Source organism: Pteronotus mesoamericanus, unplaced genomic scaffold, assembly GCF_021234165.1.
Source record: "Pteronotus mesoamericanus isolate MK-2021 breed Mesoamerican mustached bat unplaced genomic scaffold, CSHL_Meso_final contig_27, whole genome shotgun sequence".
Classification (NCBI taxonomy): Eukaryota; Metazoa; Chordata; class Mammalia; order Chiroptera; family Mormoopidae; genus Pteronotus; species Pteronotus mesoamericanus.
This window is the reverse complement of record NW_026555115.1, coordinates 26,151,668-26,170,328: the sequence shown is the minus strand read 5'-3', so window position 1 is coordinate 26,170,328 and position 18,661 is coordinate 26,151,668. Positions and strand designations below refer to the sequence as shown.

The 18,661-nt window shown below is 43.6% G+C and overlaps 1 protein-coding gene across 1 annotated transcript in view; it reads right to left on the bottom strand.

The window, feature by feature from the left end:
* Positions 1 to 215: 215 nt before the first annotated feature.
* The window catches only part of ILDR1 (immunoglobulin like domain containing receptor 1), a 34,863-nt gene continuing 16,417 nt past the window's right edge, over positions 216 to 18,661 (bottom strand). Inside the window, exons 4-8 of the mRNA XM_054574974.1 lie at positions 14,975 to 15,094; positions 14,527 to 14,673; positions 7,614 to 7,745; positions 6,585 to 7,405; positions 216 to 257 (exon numbers count right to left, since the gene is read on the bottom strand). Of these exons, the coding sequence (XP_054430949.1) occupies positions 216 to 257; positions 6,585 to 7,405; positions 7,614 to 7,745; positions 14,527 to 14,673; positions 14,975 to 15,094 (1,262 nt within the window). The remainder of the gene's footprint in view (positions 258 to 6,584; positions 7,406 to 7,613; positions 7,746 to 14,526; positions 14,674 to 14,974; positions 15,095 to 18,661) is intronic.

The window sequence follows — 18,661 nt, the reverse complement described above, 5'->3', positions numbered from 1 at the left end:
GGCTGTGCACAAAATGTGAACCAAGGCTAAAACTAATTCATTAATTCCTAAAACTCTTGTTTTTAAAATTCTTCTTTTTGATTCTCAGAATCTAAACACAAAACTTGTTAGATACAGACTTGCAGGGTCCTTCCCAAGTCACCTGGAAGTCTTGATGATGCTGATGACATCCAGGAGCTGAGAAGCAGCCACAGAAGTGGTGCTGTGCCCGGTGACTAAATGACCACACTCCTTCCACTATGGGAGCTGTCTCTCTCCTGAGGAATAGAACACAAGAACATCCAGTCAGCTGGGCTCTGTTGTCTATGCATACAATACACAAGGTGTGCTTGATTCAGGTGCAAATCTTAGGTGAGTAGTGGCTACTAGGACAGCAGTTATGAATCCAAAAATTATTTTTAAACTCTTCATAGTCAGTCTCTCCCCCTAGGTTAGGTTTCTTTTCCTTCCCATCTTTCCTGAGCCTCCCCCAAACATCTTCAATTTTCAAAAATTTCTTACAGTATCATTCACTCTGCCTTTTGCTGATTTTTAACATCTTTGAGCCCCCTTAGACTGGAAAAAGAAAAGGTACCCTGTTTGATTCATCATTCTCTCTACCATTCATTCATAAAGCCATGGCCCAGTTCTCCTTTTCCTGTTTACATTCTCCTAAACTATCCCTTCTCAGCCCTCATCTTAAAAGTTTAGCTTCATATTTTAGTATTTCTCTGAAGTTATTTTTCAAAGATCACTAATTATCTCTTCCTGACCAAATTCAGTCACTTTTCTTTAGACATTATTCCACTTGGTCTTTTGGCTTTTTCAGCTTGCTTCATGAAGGCAAGGGCTATGGTTTACATTCCTTATATTTCTTTAACTTTGTATTGGAAGGGGCTGCTTTATTTAGGGTTTGAATATCTACAGCTGCAGTCCATGAATGTGACCTTTCTTATTTGAAATGACAAGATAAGGTATCTGTCCCAAAACATATTATTCAAAATGTATCATATATGTATGTATATTCATGTTGCTACTTTAAAATTTTTTGTGTGTTTCCATTTGTCAGGAAAGTGAGTTTTAGGGCATGGGATTTCTAATCAAAAAGTTATGCGATGAATACTCTCTAACACAAAGGAAAGCAACAAAATGGGGCAGAAGGAACTTACTCAGGGCTTGCTGAAGAAAAACCTAGACATTTTCAAGGATAGACATTTTACTGAAAGGAGAAGATGAAGTATATCCTGATCTAAAAATATATATTTTTTATTAAGCCAGAGTCAAGAAAAGAGAAAAACAATCCTGGACACTCTACAAAAAATTTGAGTTTAGCTTGGAGAGGAAAGAATGCAGTAGTTTTCTCTTAGAACAGATATTAGAACAGTTATGTACAGACCAAGTTCAGAACAAATCAGAAATAGCTTAAAAGTCTTTTCTCAGAGGGCATGATGGGAAAGAAAGGCGACTGATTTGAAGGAGGCCAGAAATATAGGGACCACTTAGCCTGAAACCACTGAGGTTTAAAACTTGGTGTAACTGCTTCTATTTCTGAGGTTGTAGCCTTTGATGGAGTGAAAAGACCAAAGACCTAAATTAGAAGATCTTGGCTAGTGTCCTAGTTCTGGAGTCAAATGGGAGATTCCTCAACATAACTTCCATTTTCTCATGGGCACTTTTCAGAAAACAGTTCTTAGCTATTTGGCATTCTCCTGAGATCATTTACATGGAAGCCCTTTTCTTTTTAAAAAACATTATTCTTGAGAGTGAAGATCCCACGTGAGCTAAAAGATTTTTTGATTCATATCTCTCTGAATATTTAATAAAGTATTTTAAGAAACATTTTGCAAAGAGTTATGGTAAAGCTATAGCTGCTGAAAGCCTGATTTAAAAAATAGTAATAGGCTTCTGGCCAAGATGGAGGTATAGGCAGGTAGGCATAGCAAGGCAGGTGTAAGTATAGGTATGCTTTGCTTCCTCACACAACCAAAAGAAGGATAACAACAAATTTAAAAACAAAAAACAACTAAAACTGCCAGAAAATAAAATTGTATGGAATTCTGACAACCAATGAGTTAAAGAAACATTCGTCCAGACCGGTAGGAAAGAAGGAGACAGGCAACTGGGCTGCGAGAATGAGCAATAAGGCAGCACTTGGAGGACTGGGGCAGGCAAGGCATGAGGTGGCAGACTGGAATATCCCACATTCATGTGCGGATAAACCAGAAAAATCAGGAGGAACAACTGGGGGATGAGACAGACTGTGCAACCCAGGGTTCCAGCACAGGAAACTAAAGTCTAAAACCTCTGGCTGTGAAAACCTGTGGGGATTGCAGCAGTGGGAGAGCCTCCCAGTCTCACAGGAGAGTTCATTAGAGGGCCCCACAGGGTCCTAGAGCATACACAAACCCACCCACCCCAGCATTAGCACCTGAAAGGGTACAATCTACTTGTGGGAAGTGAGAGAAGTGACTGAAAGTGGGGCAAGAGCCAAGCAAGCAGCATCGTTCTCTCTCTGAACCCTCCCCCCCACATACAGTACCACAAGGCAGTGAAGTGGGCTGCCCTACCCTGGCAGATACCTAAGGCCCCGCCCCTTACAATGTAACAGGTGCACTGAGACAAAGAAATATGTCCCAAATGAAAGAACAGATCAAAACCCCAGAAAAAGAACTAAGCGACAAGAAGATAGCCAACCTCTCCAATGCAGAGTTCAAAATACTGGTATCCACTATGCTCACAGAAATGATCGGGTATGGTCACAAAATGGAGGAAAAAGAGAAGGTCATGCCAAGTGAAATAAAGAAAAATATACAGGAAACCAAAAGTGAAGGGTAGAAAACTGGGATTCAAATCAACGATTTGGAACAAAAGGAAGAAAATAAACATCCAACCAGAACAAAGAAACAGGAATTCAAAAAAAAGAGGAGAGGCTTAGGATCCTATAGGACAACTTTAAACGTTCCAACATCCAAATCATAGGGGTGCCAGAAGAAGAAGTAGAAGAGTAAGAAATTGAAAACTTATTTTAAAAAATAATTAAAGAAAAATTCCCCAATCTGGTGAAAGAACAAGACATGCACGTCCAGGAAGCTCAGAGAGTCCCAAAGAAGTTGGACCCAAGGAAGCACACACCAAGGCACATCATAATTACATTACCCAAGATTAAAGATGAGGAGAGAATGTTAAAAGCAGCAAGAGGAAAGCAGACAGTTGTCTACAAAGGAGTGTCCATAAGACTATCAGCTGATTTCTTAAAAGAAACCTTACAGGCAAGAAGAGGCTGGAAAGAAGTATTCAAAGTCATGAAAAGCAAGGACCTACATCCAAGATTACTCTATTCAACAAAGCTATCATTTAGAATGGAAGGGCAGGTAAAGTGCTTCCCAGATAAGGAAAAGTTAAAGGAGTTCATCATGACCAAACCCTTATTATGTGAAATGTTAAAGGGACTTATCTAAGAAAAAGAAGATCAAAACTATGAACAGTAAAATGACAACAAACTCACAACTACCAACAACTGAACCTAAAAACAAACTAAACACCTGGAACAGGAACAGAATCACAGAAATGCAGATCACATTGAGGGTTATCCGTGGGGAGGGGGCACGGGGAGAATGGGAGTGAGATACAGGGAATAAGAGCATAATTGGTAGGAACAAAATAGACAGGGGGAGGTTAAGAATAGTATAGGAAATGGAGAAGCCAAAAATGTATATATACAACCCACGGACATGAACTAAGGGGGAGTGAATCATGGAGGGAGGAGTGGTGCAGGATGGAGGGGGTAAAGGGAGGAAAAAAGGTGACAACTGTAATAGCATTATCAATAAAATATACTTAGAAAGAAAATAGTAATAAATCTTATCCACTCAAGGGTTAAACAAAATTCAAGTAATACATAATCAAAGATCACCACCTAGTGGCCCAAGTGTTTTATAACTTCTGAAGTTAGCTGCAAGTGCCAAAGACTTCAGAGGCTAAGGTGGTGTGTGGGAAGCATCCCAGTCCCACCAAGTAGAGGAGAAAAAGAGTAAGACTTTGGCCTCACTACAGGCATTCAAAATTCAAATTACACACAAAGCACTATGTCCTTCTAACCAACCAATCTTCCAAATCAAGTTTTGGTACTGGGCCTCTGGTCACTCAGAATATGAATCCACAGTTGAATGTGATTGAAGTAAAGTGATAGCTCTTTGGGAGATAAGCTCAGAGACATCCGAAACAATGAAGGCTTTACAAATTATATTCAGTGAAATCTTTGCCTCTCACCAGCCACTTTACAATAAAAGATATGGTTTACTTGTGGCAGAATTATTGGTATGTACCTCTGTATGATAAAGGAAGCTGTCAGAAAATGAAGAAATAAAATAACCAGAAAACAGCTTTGCCTCACATAGCATGATTGAGAATCAGAGAACTGTTCAAATTCTGGCTTCACTCCTTGTTGACAATATGACTTTGGACATGTTCCTTAATCTCACTGAGCCTCATATGGCTGTTAAAAAGATTATATGAAATAAGGCTTGCAAAGGGCTTAACTCAGTGTCTGGAACATAATTGGTGTTCCTTTCACCCTTCTCTAACTTAAAAGAAAACACATAATTTAACTTAAAGGAAAGAAAATAAAGACAAGAAGGAAATTAAAAAATGGGGTTTGGGTTGAGGCCCAAAGCTGGCTTTTGAATTGCATTTCTCTACCCTGGCTGGTGTGGCTCAGTGGATTGAGCGCTGGCCTGTGAGCCAAAGGCCCAGTTCGATTCCCAGTCAGGGCACATGCCTGGATGGCAGCCCAGGTCCCCAGTAGGGGGCATGCAAGATGCAACCACATATTGATGTTTCTCTCCCTCTCTGTCTCTCTCCTCTCCCCTCTTTCCAGAAATAAATAAAAACAAATAAATTGCAGTTCTCTGTTAAAATGAAGTTAAGAGACAGTTTAGTCACTATACAATTAAAGTAAGAGCAGTTTTCCCACATCTAACCGATTCTGTGCTTTCTCTCAGGATGTAATTTTCTTACTGGTAACACAGGGGGAAGAGTTGTACCCACGGTAAAATAAGTCAATAGTACAAATCTCACTGAGTCTTAAGAGGATTAAATGAGGTGTAGCATAAATGTCCATAGCTCAGTACCACTTAGGATACTACTAATTTTCATTATTACTGGTTTTTGCCTCTCTCGTGGGACATCTGTGAGAATATGATATAATTGTCATTGATTGTTTCAGAAACGCCTACAGGCCTTTGCTGTTGCCTTCATAACTTACTCTCTCACCAAGGTGCTTCCCTAGAAAGACCACCAGCACTGTGGCTCTCATAGGTGCCTGTTCCTTTGTATATACTCTGTGTATCTGATTTGTATACAAATTACAGCAGAATCTGCATTTCCAAATGTGAGTTGTATACTTCAAAGTGTGTAAGACTGAGATTCTTATTCCCATAATATCCCTCCCCCAACCAGGAACTGCTCTCAGAGCTACATGTCCCATTATCTCAACAGAATCAAAACAGAAAAAGGATTCTGGACAAACAGAGAAATAGATTTTTGTAGGTAGGTTGTAAGTTGGCTCTGAAGGTAGTTCATAAATATTTTTTGAGTAGTGACAGCATAACTTTGCAAAGTGAAAATTTTAAAAGAATACCATTGCCCTGACCAGTGTGGCTCAGTTGCTCACTTGCATCATCTGGCAAAGCAACGGCTGCCAGTTCAGTCCTGGTCAGGGCACATACCTAGGTGTGCGGTTTCAGTCTCTGGTTGGGGCACATAGGAAAGGCAACCAATCGATATTTCTGTCTCACATCGATGTCTCTCTCCCTCTCTCTCTCTCCCTGCCCCTCTCCCTAAAAATAAATAAATAAAACCTGCAAAAGAATACCATCATTTGGGTATATTAATTATAAAATTATTTTTAAAGTTCCATCTTTAAAAATAACAAAAGGTCTCTATTCAGAGGCCCTATCAGAGGCCCAAAAGCCTACACCGCTCTCAGCATTCCTTTCAGGCTGGTAAGCTGACTTGCACTCAGTGATAACCTTGCCTGTTTACAGAATCCTGAAATCTTGACCCACATTTGGCCTTTTTTCTTATTTTAATCAGTTCAACGATCCTTTCCTATGAAGGGGGTGAGGGTTTCAGGGGACCTCATCTTTGACTACAACAGGGTCTTGCACACTGACTTGAAGTACCCAGAAGTGGCACATACATCCTCTGTCAGACCATGTGTTCTAATTTGGGGTATGGAAATACAGTTGCTAAGTAAAGCAAAGCAGCTGTGACAGGAAGTAAAGCTTTAGCCATCAAGACCAGTGTTCAAGTCCTAGCACCACTACTCACTTGGTGCTTAATTATTCTAAGCCTCATTTCCTCATCTATGAAATGGAAGAACCTGAGGATGAGAAAGCCTTTTGTAAGCATCCAGCACCTCACTTGCCCTCCGCACTCACGAGGAACCTTCTAGCTCTATAAGAGGTGACTCTCCAAGTCGCAGGGCTAGCTGTACAAAACAGGGAAGGAGTACCCTCAGTGGTAGCATGTGAGGTGGCCTTGTCAGCCGGGGACAGGGTCCTTTCTGCCCGTGCCCTACCCTCAGTAGGATGTCCCAGGCTCACCGAGGGCCTCTCCACATTCCCTTTTTTCCTGCTATTCTTGCCTGGGATGACATCCAGTGAGCGGTAGCTGGGTGGCTTCTCCTCAGGCCAGGATGGGGAGTGGGGGCGGTGGCGGTGGGCCCCCCAGCTCCGGGGTTGCCTCTCCTTCTCCTCCTCAGAGCTCCAAGAACTGAGCCCTGAGGGCAGGGGAGGGGAGTAGCTGCGGTGCCTGCGCCTCTGGTGCCTGTGGGCGCTCTCCCGCGGGCTGGGCCTACGGGGCCTCTCTGGGTGGCGGCTCCGGAGAGGCAGGTGGTTGAGCCACTGCCAGCGGTCCTCGCTGGATGAAGGGCCATCACTGAGGCTGTCCCTGTCTGACCAGGGCATGGGTGATGTGTTCAGCCTGGAGCTGCGGTGCCTTCCTCCGCGAAGTTGGTCCTGCTCCCTTCGCTCCAATGCCCAGCGCTTAGGCTCCCGGTCCTGGAGCTCCTGGTAGAAATCAGAGAGGTGGTGCTGCCTTCTTTCCTCACTCGGATCCCATGGTCCAGGAGAAACTGGGGGAAGCCATGGCTGGCGGGAGGAGTTGCTGGTCCTCCGAGAAGAAGGCAGGTCTCTGATCAGTGGGGGCAGGCGGATGATTCTGCGTTCCACGACCTCTGAGCCCAGGGAGGACAGCATACTGCAGGGTTGGCCAGGTATGGCTTTGAGGTCAGGGGGCAGGGGTAGGGCTGGGTTGAAATTCCGCAACTCTTTCTCCAAATACTCCAGGACACCATTGGCGATGGGAGGGTGAGCGGTGGCCTGGGTCATTGGCATCTGTGGGAGGCTGGATCGCAGGGATAAATCTGTACGAAAACAAGGATAACATGGAGAAAAGCTGGCCCACAGCATGCTCCTCAGAATCGGGACACCAAAATGCCACATCATTTAACTTGCATCCATCCCCTCCCATCCTCAATCATATAGATACCCACCATATTGGTTAAAAAGGCCTGAGGCAGCCCCTGCTCCTACCCTGGCCCTCTCCCACCCTAAACCTCCAGCAATGTTTACCTCGCTGCAGCAGTTGGTTCATTGGATAAGATGAAAACTGGGAGCTTCTGTCTGCCCCCCAGTACAGGGGTTTTTCCATCATCTGAGGGGCGAGGGCCTGAGCCTGCTTCATGTGGCGGTGGCGGGCCAGGGCTGTGGGGGGAAAGGTGAAATGCAGGCCCTCAGCCCCGGGCAAGGTCCGCGCCTCCCACTTCACTTCTCACTGTCCAGCGGCCTTGCCAAGAGGCCAGTTTCTCTCTTCAAAGTTCATTATGAACCATCTTGCAAGAGAGTTAGAGGCAAGGGAGTAGTGAATCAATTGTTCCTCTGGGAATGAACTGGGAACAAATTCCCTGCGCAAGATTGCGATTCCTATAACTCAGGTTAGTATACTCTTAAAATTGACTTCCTAATCTTGAAAATATTTCACCATCCTGCCCATTCCCAAGGCCACCTGTAATGTATAGGGATATACATAGTAATTAGCAGGCAGTGAAATCTCAGACCACAAACCAACAAGGTCTTCAGCCACAGGCCAAATATAGCCGGTACAGATGCAAAGAGTTCAGAGGGGGCTGTGAGTCAGGGACTGCCAGGGAAGCTCAGGGCTGCTTGCTCAGAGTGGAAAAAGAAAAAGAGAAGGACGTAGATGCTGAAGTCAATGGGCAGAATTACTGGTAGAGAACATTTCTAGCTAGGATGCCAGTCCCAGTAGGAGAAAACCAATGGAAGGCAGGAGAAAGCAAAAAGCTGAAGTGGATCCAGTGGACCTTTTGTACCCTTCTCCTCAACCTTAGTAAGTGCTGGGGTTTCCCCTAAGTAGGGGAAATCTCTAAGGGGTGTGGTAAGGCAGAGAAGGGACAAGGGAAATACCATTTCCTTTCAGAGCAAAAATAATAATATTAAAAATGAGCACAAGGGATCCATGGAAATGTCACTCCAGTCCCCTAGGTATAGCTGGTCTGAATCTCATAACCCATCGTGAGAGAATGTTAAAAGCATTTAGTTGTTTTTGTTCATGAATTTCTGTTTTGGGGTAATTTGGACGAGTGCCACGTCTTCCAAAGTCCATCTATCCATGCATATAGGAAGTGTACTTGTGCGTGTGAGTGCATGAAGTGCCTGCCTCAGGCTCCCAGCCTGGCACTCTCACCTCCTCCTGGGCTCCCAAGCCCTGTGACCATCCCCAATGCAGCAGGCTCTGACTGAAGCTTCCTCCTGCCACAACAAGGGGAAAAGAAGGCAGGCATTCTGGACCCAGCAGCACAGGGTGGGAGGTTTGGCGAGGCCAGCAGTTAAGGGGCCATCTGGACAGCTACCCAGAAGCTCGGCTTCTGTGTCAAACAAACTTCCAGCACAACAGGAAGTGGTTGCAGCACAGCCCCCCAAAGTGTCTGGAGCTCCAGCCCTGATGGTGAGTCATAGCCCAGCCTGGAGGAAATCTGATGCATACTTACAGCAGCTCACTCGGCTGCTATACCTTCAAGCCAATGGACAGCACTTCAGATCCTCCGAGGACAAGTCCACGTGCTCAGTACTTTTCCTTTTGCTAAGAGACATACCCCTCCCCAGCTCCCTATGTGTGCCCTCATTCGCATATATAATACTCGGCTTGATATGTGCCACTTTATGTAAGCTAACTGGTCCTCAGAGAAATCTTCAATGTGGGATCAGATGAGGAAGTTGGGCTCCTAGAGGTTATCTCCCCAGCCCACAGTCCAACAGCAGGTGACTGGCAGAGACAGGGTGTGACCCTGTGTCTGACACCCGAGTCTGCACTCTTTCTGCCAAACCACTGAGTCCCTAGACTCTTTTATTTCTGTGAGGCAAAAAAACCCTTGCTCAGCGGCACCTCCTCATTTCTCTCTAGCTCGGCTCTACACCTTTCAAAACCCACTCCAGCTTAGTATCTGCCCCCAAAGCCTAGGGCCATCTGCTTCCATTGGGAACAACCTTATACATCCCCTGCCCCTCTAATTGACTCCTGGCTTCCTACAAATGGTACCATTCTCCCTTTTGGCCACTTCCTTCGCCTATTGCCCCAACTGAATAGGAGAGAAAGGGAGCATTAGGCTTACTCCTTGCTCTCTAAATACTTTTCTTAATTTTTGTTTAATCCTTATCCGAGCATTTGTTTACTGATCTTACACAGAGAGGAAGGGAGAGGGGTGGAGGAGAGGGGAAGGGAGAGGAGAGGAGGGGGAGAGAAGGAGAGGAGAGAAGAGAAAGCATCAATCAGTTGCCTCCCCCAGGGTTCGCAACCTAGGTATGCGTCCTGACCAGGGAATAATCCTGCAAAGCTTTGCTGTACCAGAGACTCCAATCATCTGAGCCACCCTGCCAGGGCTCTCCAAATGACCTTTTAAGTTAGGTGGACTCCCTGCACAGATAACTCCCCAGAAATCCTTCCAAATCATCCATGATATTTCTGTCAAATTTTCACACATTTCAGAGAGTCACCTATTCCTTTCTTAGCTGCTACCACCTTTTTTCTCAGGGGTCCTCTCTTCCTGATGCACAGGACCTAATGACAGTGGAAAACACAGCCTCTGAGCTTCTCCCTTGCCATCCTGACCCCGGGAACAGCCCCATGGGGACATCTAGACTACCAGGGTTTTCCTCTGCTCACCTAAAGGGGACTCAGACAGGCAATAATAGAAGAAGCACAGAGAAAGTAACAAAGCTTCAAGACTCCTAGAAAGTTATCTCAGAACCCCAGTGGAGTAGAGTCTGCCTTGGTCACCATTTAATGAGCTGGTTAAAAAATACAGACTCCTGGATCCCACTTCCCAGAAACTCTCCTTCAGCCTAATAATGCAAGGCAAGAAAAATCTGTGTTTTCAACAAGTGCCCCCATTCTAATGCAGGGAGTCAAATTGGAGTTGAATATTGAGGATCCTTAAAAGCTTCTGAGAAGTATGATTCTCAGGGGTAGATTTCCTTAAATATGGCTTTGAGAGTCAGATGGACTTAACTGGAATCCCGGCATGTACTAGCTGTGTGATGTTGAGTGAGTTTTCAGAGGGTTTAAGCTAAGTCTCCTCATCTGTGAGACAGGGATGATACCTACCTCACAAGATTACTGAGGTCAAGTGAGGTAATACACATGAAGTGCCTAACATATGACAGTCAACAGACAGTGGCTCTCACTGTTTTAATAAATTGTTATAATAAGCTGCTTCTATTGCCTTAGATCCCATAGGAGACAAAAGTACCTATTTGGAGACTAAACCACCCAACACACATTCATCTCCATTTCTGAGGAAAACCTGGGGCATATTCTCTAAGATGTCTCCTTCCTGATAGAAATGACAGTCAAAACCTCCCCCTCCTCCAGAGAGCTGCGCCTCCTGTCCTCTGCAGCCTGCATCATCTGTGGCCACTGTCTGTGGTTCCCCTGAAGAGCTCCAACTGCGCTTACTTGTAGCTGCTTACCATTCCTTACCACCTCTTCTCCACTCTTACAGAATCCATTCTTTGCTCTCTTTTGACCTAGGGTCACACAGTCCTTTTGCTTTTTCCCACATGACCAGTCTCCTATGACTTGACTGGCCAGTCATTTCAGTAACATCCTCAGGAGCTTTCTAGAATCCCACACCCTTTGAACTCTTACCAACTCAGCTTTAGGGAACCACCAGCACATGCTTTCTGGCCACACACTGCTAGAGCTGACTGCACTGTTAAGCAACTGACCTCAAATAGCCCTCCTCCCAACCTGACTTTCCCTGACTGATCTGTCTACCCTGCTTCCCTCATCTGGAGTAGCAGTTTAAACATACTCCACTTCCCAAGTCTTCCCCTCCTCATGAATTTTCAGCCGATTATATCATCTTTGTTGAGGAAGAGGAACCAGCCCTGGGTCAGGAATCAAGATACCTAGTTCTAGTCCAGCTTCCACCACAAATAAACTGTGTATAGTTGTGAGAAAGTCTCACTAGGCCTCATATCCCTCACCTATAAGGAGGATGGGGTAGTGCATGGCATAGAACCGAGATTCCAGTATGGTCTGTGGCCTATTGAAAGGTGTGCCTAGAGCTTCTGTGGGGAGGAGGCCAGTAAATGATCTAGGGATGAAAGTTGTTTCCCTGATTCTCACAGAAAAAAATAAGGTTCCATTTTAATAACTTTCATCTTTAAGTTTTATTGTGGGTTGTTTACTAGGACTAAGTAAACTATCAAAAGTTACTGAAATGTGTCCTGACTAGTGTGGCTCATTGGATTAGGTGTTATCCTGCAAAGCAAAAGGTCAAGGTTCAATTCCCAAGGTTCAGTCAGGGCAAATGCCTGGGTTGCAGGTTTGGTCCCCAGCTGGGGTGCATACAAGAGATAACCAATTGATGTTTCTCTCTCGCATTGGTGTCTCTCTCCTTCTTTCTTTCCCTCCCTTCCTCTTTCTCTAAAAATAAATAAATAAAATATTTTTAAAAAGTTACTGAAATGTGGCGTCATTTTCATTTTTCTCCTCTCTGGTCCTCTATTAACTCTCACTAGAAATTGGGAGCAGGTTAGGGAGGTTGGCTGTGGTCAGAGAAATTCAAGAGCCACTGACATCATTCTTAAAGCTCTCTTCTGTGTCTAGAATTTTGATTTCTCCAGTGCGAGCTGCCTCAGCTTCTTCCCTTATATTTTAATCCTTGTCTATATTATAATGACTTCCTAGCTCTTTTCAGCAGTCAGGCTGCCTTCCCATTCTTTTCTAAAGGTAGTCGTTCCACTGAAAGGCTGATGTCATTCCCATTGGCTCTATCACTCCTCAGTGATCACCTCACTTTACTGATTTTCCATAGGCCTCGGTTCTTTGCCTACAAATATGCTTACGGTTATTTTATTCCAAAACAAAACAAAAAAAAACACCAGTCACACACACACACACACCGCCCCGCCCCCCCTTCTCTATCCAAGAGCTTCCTAACAGTTTATGCCCCCTCCTCTCATCACCAAACTTCTCAGGACAGTGACTCACTTCGGAAGTGACCTCATCTGCTCCAGTGTAGGGACCTTTATTTGTGGACTGCATTTCTTGACTTTACCATTTCTTCTAAATGAACTCTAACCACTTAGGAGGAACTATTCTCCCCCAGAACCTGTTTATCAGCTGACTCACAGTGGGTACAATTATCATTTGTGGAGGGTTTGCCCCCAGTGCTACCTGTTATGAGTGTCTCTCTGATTTAGGGATTCTAAGAAGGCATTTAAGAGGGTTTTTCTCACCTCTTCCTGCATAGTACTAGTCCGGTGACAGTGACTTCTCCATGGCGTTTCCCCCAGGGGCCCCTTAAAGGTAGGGAGCATCACAGCCCAACACTGAGTTCTCTGCTTTTTTACCTCTTTTTGTGGAGTTTATTGGTATCATAGCCAATCCATTCTGATCTACACATAGAGGTTGTGGCAACCTCTACCGTGGAAAATTCAGGCTCTAATAAGTCAGATAAACATGGATTAAACACTGTACTTCTGCTGCTGCTTATTAACTGAGTGACCTCTCTGACCTTCAGTCTTCTTATCTGTTAAAAAGTGCCTTCTAGGGTTGTAAAGATTCAATGGGGAAATATATGCAAGGGGCCTACAAAGAGCAAGCATCCAATAAAAAAGTTAGTTCTCTTTTCCTATAAGACAGCAACCTCAGAACATAGGCCTGAAACCAGACTTAGACCATTGACCTTCTTGACACTGTAGATTAGGTTTTGTTTCCATCTTAAGAGGCAATTCCTTATATTCCCCTATAAAAAAATTCCTTCTGAAATGGACCAAAATGATAAGAGTGGTCATCTTTGGGTGCTAAGATTAGTCTTCACATATTCCAGAATTTCTCAAATTTTCTGCAATGTAATACTTATGTCATCAGGAAAAGGAAATGCTTTTGTTACTTTAGAAACACAAATACCCTTTCCATTAAAAGGAGTTAATTCCAATCCAGCTATTTACTAAGAAAAAAATTATTGTACAATAATTTATTATTTTTTTATCTCCACCACGCATTCTGCAGCTATATTGTTTAGGGCATGTCATAATTCTGTTTTAAAAGTCAAATTTCCACCCTGATTGGTGTGGCTCAGTGGCTTGGGCATCATGCCCCAGGCCAAATGGTTGCTGGTTTGGATTCCAGTTGGGGCGCATGCCTGAGATGCGGGCGGATCCTAGACTGGGGGTATGCAGGAGGTGACTGATTGATGTTTCTCTCCCTCACTTTCTCTCTCCTTTCTCTTCTCTCTAAAAATAAATAAATATTTTTTGTAAAGTCAAATTTCATCCCCCCAAAAGATCACATTAAGAGCAAGATATTCTTCTGCTCCCTCTTCCCTTCCCCTAATACAGAGATTCACAAAGTTCAGCCCCAGGCCAGCGGCATCCCATCACCTGGGAACTTTTGATAAATGCAAATTCTCAGGCCCACCCCAGGCCAATTAAATCAGGAACTCCAGAGGTGAGGCCAGCGATTAAGCTGTAACAAGCCCTCTAAAGGATTCTTAAGTTTGAGAACCACTGTTCTAAAACCTCTTTCCTTTAATCTGTTCCTTTCAAGTCATCTCTAAGGAGTGGACTCCTCTCTTACTTTTCTTTCATTTTTTCCCTCCCTCCCTCCTTCCTTCCCTCCCCTCTTCCTTCCCTCCTCTCATGGTCAAGCAAGGTCAGTGCCAGGAGCAGACAGTGGAGCATGGGGATATCAGAGACGCTGAGGAAATGCCATCAGTAGGCAGAACCATCTGAAAGAGGCCTTAAGCAGGCTAGCATAAGGCCAAGAAAAAGTCCTCTCACTTGACTCCGTAGCTTGCCCAAGCATCATTTTCTGAGCTGAGACCAAATATCCCCTGAATCTGTGATGGGAGAAGGTCATGCATGAAAACTTGGAAGAGCACAAGGTTTTGAAGCTGATCTGTTTGAGGCACCAGGCACCAGCAGCACCCCAGCTCACTGTTTGTCCAGCTCCTCTCACCTTCCTCGGGGCAGCAGCAGCGGTTGGGACAGCAGGGGCAGCGGATGTAGCAGCAGCAATACTGAGGACAGCACTGGCACCAGCACACTCCAATCAGCAGGAGCAGGAGAAGGGCTCCCAGAATGATGAAGATCACTGTCAGCCAGTCTGCAGAGGAGAAGCCCAACAGGGGTTGAACTAAATTTTTAGAGGCATGTTGCTAGTTCTAATACCCTAGAGGTCTCATAAATACAGCTTTTGACATACAGGTTAAGATTGAGCAATATACTGGGGAAAAACAACAGCAAAAAAATGCTTAGCTTTGGTAAGGGAACTTCAGAGGTTGGCAAGCCAAACAATAATTTGGGCTTGCTTGTTTCTGTTTTTTGTTTTTTGTTTCTTTTTTCCTATATGAAAAAAAAATGTGTCAGGATGGGGTGGAAAAATAAAAAGTTCCTGCAGCACTTACGCAGGACAATGAGCTTCACCTCCTTATCTGGGTCACCTGATGTGTCCCCTGGAGCCTCAATGGTGCAATAATACACTCCATGGTCCCACCACATCACTTCATTAATCACAAGATCTGCTCCTGCAAGAAAGAAGGGAGAAAGTGCCACTGATTAAAGGAGAGGGAAATGCTTTCTGACCTATGATAGCATCAAGACCCTAGCATTGTCCTTCCACATTCTAAGAGAGCACCACATAGTTCAGAGAAAAACCTTAATTCCTTCTATTGGGACTCTCCTCTTTTTCCAGGCAGTACAATAGTGCTTGGAAACTGATCATTCATTGAACCCTATGAAGTACCTTGTATCTTGAAAGGATTTGGATGCATCACCTCATTTAATTCCCACCACAACTCTCTAAGTGCGTGTGGTAGAGATTACCACTTGTCTCCCAGTGTCTATTCTCCCTTTCTTTCATAGTCATAGGATTTTGGGCCATGTATATGGCCATCCAGAATAAAGTCAATATTTCCCATTCTCCCTTACTGAGGGGCATGGAGATGTGACTCAGTTCTGGTAGATGGAATGTAAGCAGAAGTGTTACATGATGACTCTCAAGAACTTTCTTAAAAACAGTCTGGGAACCCCTTTGCCCTTTTGTTCTTCATTTTTTCTTCTACTCTCTTATCAGGAAAGCAACTGTGATGGCTGTGATCTTGGACCCTGAGGAAGAAGATGATATTCTTGGTAAGCTGAAAGGAGCCTTGGGTCCCTGCAGATTTAAAGGAAGAGAGCCACCATACTAGTTCTGGACTGTCCACCTTTATTTTTTTTTAAATATTTTATTTATTTATTTTTAGAGAATGGAAGGGAGGGAACAAGAGAGGGAGAGAAACATCAATGTGTGGTTGCATTTCGCACACCCCCTACTGGGGACCTGGCCTGCAACCTATGTGCCCTACACTGGAAATCGAACCAGCGACCCTTTGGTTCACAGGCCAGTGCTCAATCCACTGAGCCACACCAGCTAGGGTTCTACCCTTAAATTTATACATAAGAAGAAATAAACCTTAGTTTTTAAGTCACTAATATTTTGGGCTTTTGCTTACAATCAAACTTAATCTTGACACAGTGGATACAATTATTAACTACATTTCAGATGAAGAAACTGAGGCTTAGCAGGTGTTGGCCTTCTCCAGGAGGCTAAGAAACTGGCCTAACAACAGAGAGATGATGCTTAGCAGGGGTAGCTTCAAGCCCCTGCCTCACCTCTGACGTTCTTAACCACTGAGCTCTAATGTCCTCTCCAAATGAGATAGAAAATTCCACAGCCTGGATCCCTTGCCAGCTCCAAAGAGATATCTCTAAATCTTGAAAGGATATCTTATGAGATAAGCCTGAATACAAGGGATGCAATGCCAATATTTTAAGAGTAAATGTTACTCAAAAAAAGAATTTTCATTCTCGTGAGTACCAAGTGCTATGTTACCCCCTAAGGTGGATGAATGGTACATTCAAGATTAGCAAATACCACAAAAGCTCACTAAAGACCTTCTGTGGGTCCGGCACTATGTCAGACACTGTGGAAGTTCTCAAAGGGGAAATGTGGGAGATCTGAAGAGGAATAAGGCCTATCACTGTCCTAAATGGGTTTAAATTTCACTCAGAGGCATCAGGGCAGCTTCCATGTCCCCATTATTTTAGCCACGGTAAGTGTCAGGGGACATCTTCAAATTCTTCAAGACCTTAGCATTACAGACTTGCTCCTGTTTAGTTGAGTCACAGCTACAATTCTTTTTTTTTTAATTTTTAATTAAAATATAGTTGGCATAAAATATTATATTAGTTTCAGGTGTATGGCAGTGATTCAACATTTATTTATACACCATATGAAGTCATCACCATGATAAATCCAGTAACCATGTTTATCTGCAATTCTTTATTATTTGTTTTGTCCAGAAATATTTATTGAGGAAATGAAACAAAAATGTGAGGTAATGCAAAACTGGAGCTAACTTTGACTTCTGTTTCCTTCTCTTTCTACGTCAATCCCTACAATTTTTTCCTACCCATGATTTTCCAAACCTACTACTTTTCTCAGAAACAAGCTTACCACAGATTTGGAAGAATGGTGAAAACGCTTTGGGGGAAATTCCCCCTCAAAGGTTAATACATATTATAAATCTGCCCCAATTTTTATTAGCAACATAAGGATTACTTATGGATGTCAGAGTAATGAGAATATCTAAATATGTTAACATTTTAAATTATCCAGGAACTGATTTGACAGGGTCATCTCAAATGGTGCAGACATGGGCATAAAAATATCAGAAAACAAGGGCTCCAGATGTCACAAGCCTAAAGGTAAAAATAAAAGCCAAGGGGAAATACCACTTTCCCAAGGGAATAAGAAAGAGTCAGAGTCTGATCCAAAGTGTTTCGTTGGGAGTGGAGGTGGTAGACAACACTGCTCAAAATTAGAAAAGAAAAAAAAAAGCACAATAAAGTAGTGACTATCACCTATGGGGACTTTCAACCTTCAAAAACTGTAAAGGAGACTCACTAATTAAAGAGGCTTTAAACTTGAGTCATAGCAAAGCTAATTCCACGGGCTCTGGAGAAAGTGGAACCACCCTGAATCTTTGAGAATGCCCCTGAAGGCTAGAAAAGGACAGATGTTCCCTAAGGCCAGGAGTTCAAGCACTGCTTAGGGAAATCAGAGGTTGAATGTAAAAGGATCACACCTAAGTCAAAATATTAGAAACAAAGTTGAAAGGCAATTGTTAAACTGCCTCTCTTTATTTTATTATTATTATTTTTAAATCCTGACCCAAGGACATTTTTTTCCCCATTGCTTTTAGAGAGAGGGGAGAGGAGAAGAAGAATGAGAAAGAAACATTGATTCTAGATAGAAGCATTGATTGGTTGCCATATATGCCCAGACTGGGGATCGAACCTGCAACCCAGGTATGTGTCGTGACTGGGAATTGAACCTGCAACCCTTACAGGATGACAATCCAGCCAAATGAGCCACACTAGACAGGGCAAATTGGCTCCCCTTAAATGATATACTTCTAAATGGTCACAGAACATGAACTGATTTCTTCACATTGTTGCTATGGGTATCCTGAGTGGCCTGCTGGGTGTATAACCTCTATCCTTTTTTTCCTTTAAACCAGCAAATGTTTATTTAACACAGCACACAAAGCTCACTGAAATAGGCTCTGAATTTTGTGCCAATAAACCATCACACTAATCCTGGATTACAAGATAGGAATGTGGAGTGCTAACCCATCCACCCAAAAGTATGCTGAGTGATCATAACTGAAGTTCACTGCACCATTACTGTTTACTAAATGCTTTTTGCATACCGTCTCACTTAATCCTGACAACTCCCCAGGTACCACTGGCAAGTTTCACTTTATAGAAATTGAGGCCAAAAAAACTGAAGGGACTTGCCCAAGTTCATATACCCCATAAGTGCAGAATGAGCACTAACACCTGAATCCGATCACCACTCCCTGTACTGGGCACAAGGAATAGATATATGCTTTAGATATGGCTCTCGGATACCACATTTGATATTCACTTCAGTGTGGGGATACAGAGACCATTATGCTCATCTTTCAGATGAGGTAACAGGAACTAGAGAAGATATCTGCCACTGGTCACTGAGTCAGCATGTGGAAGTAATGGGACACTCAGCCAGG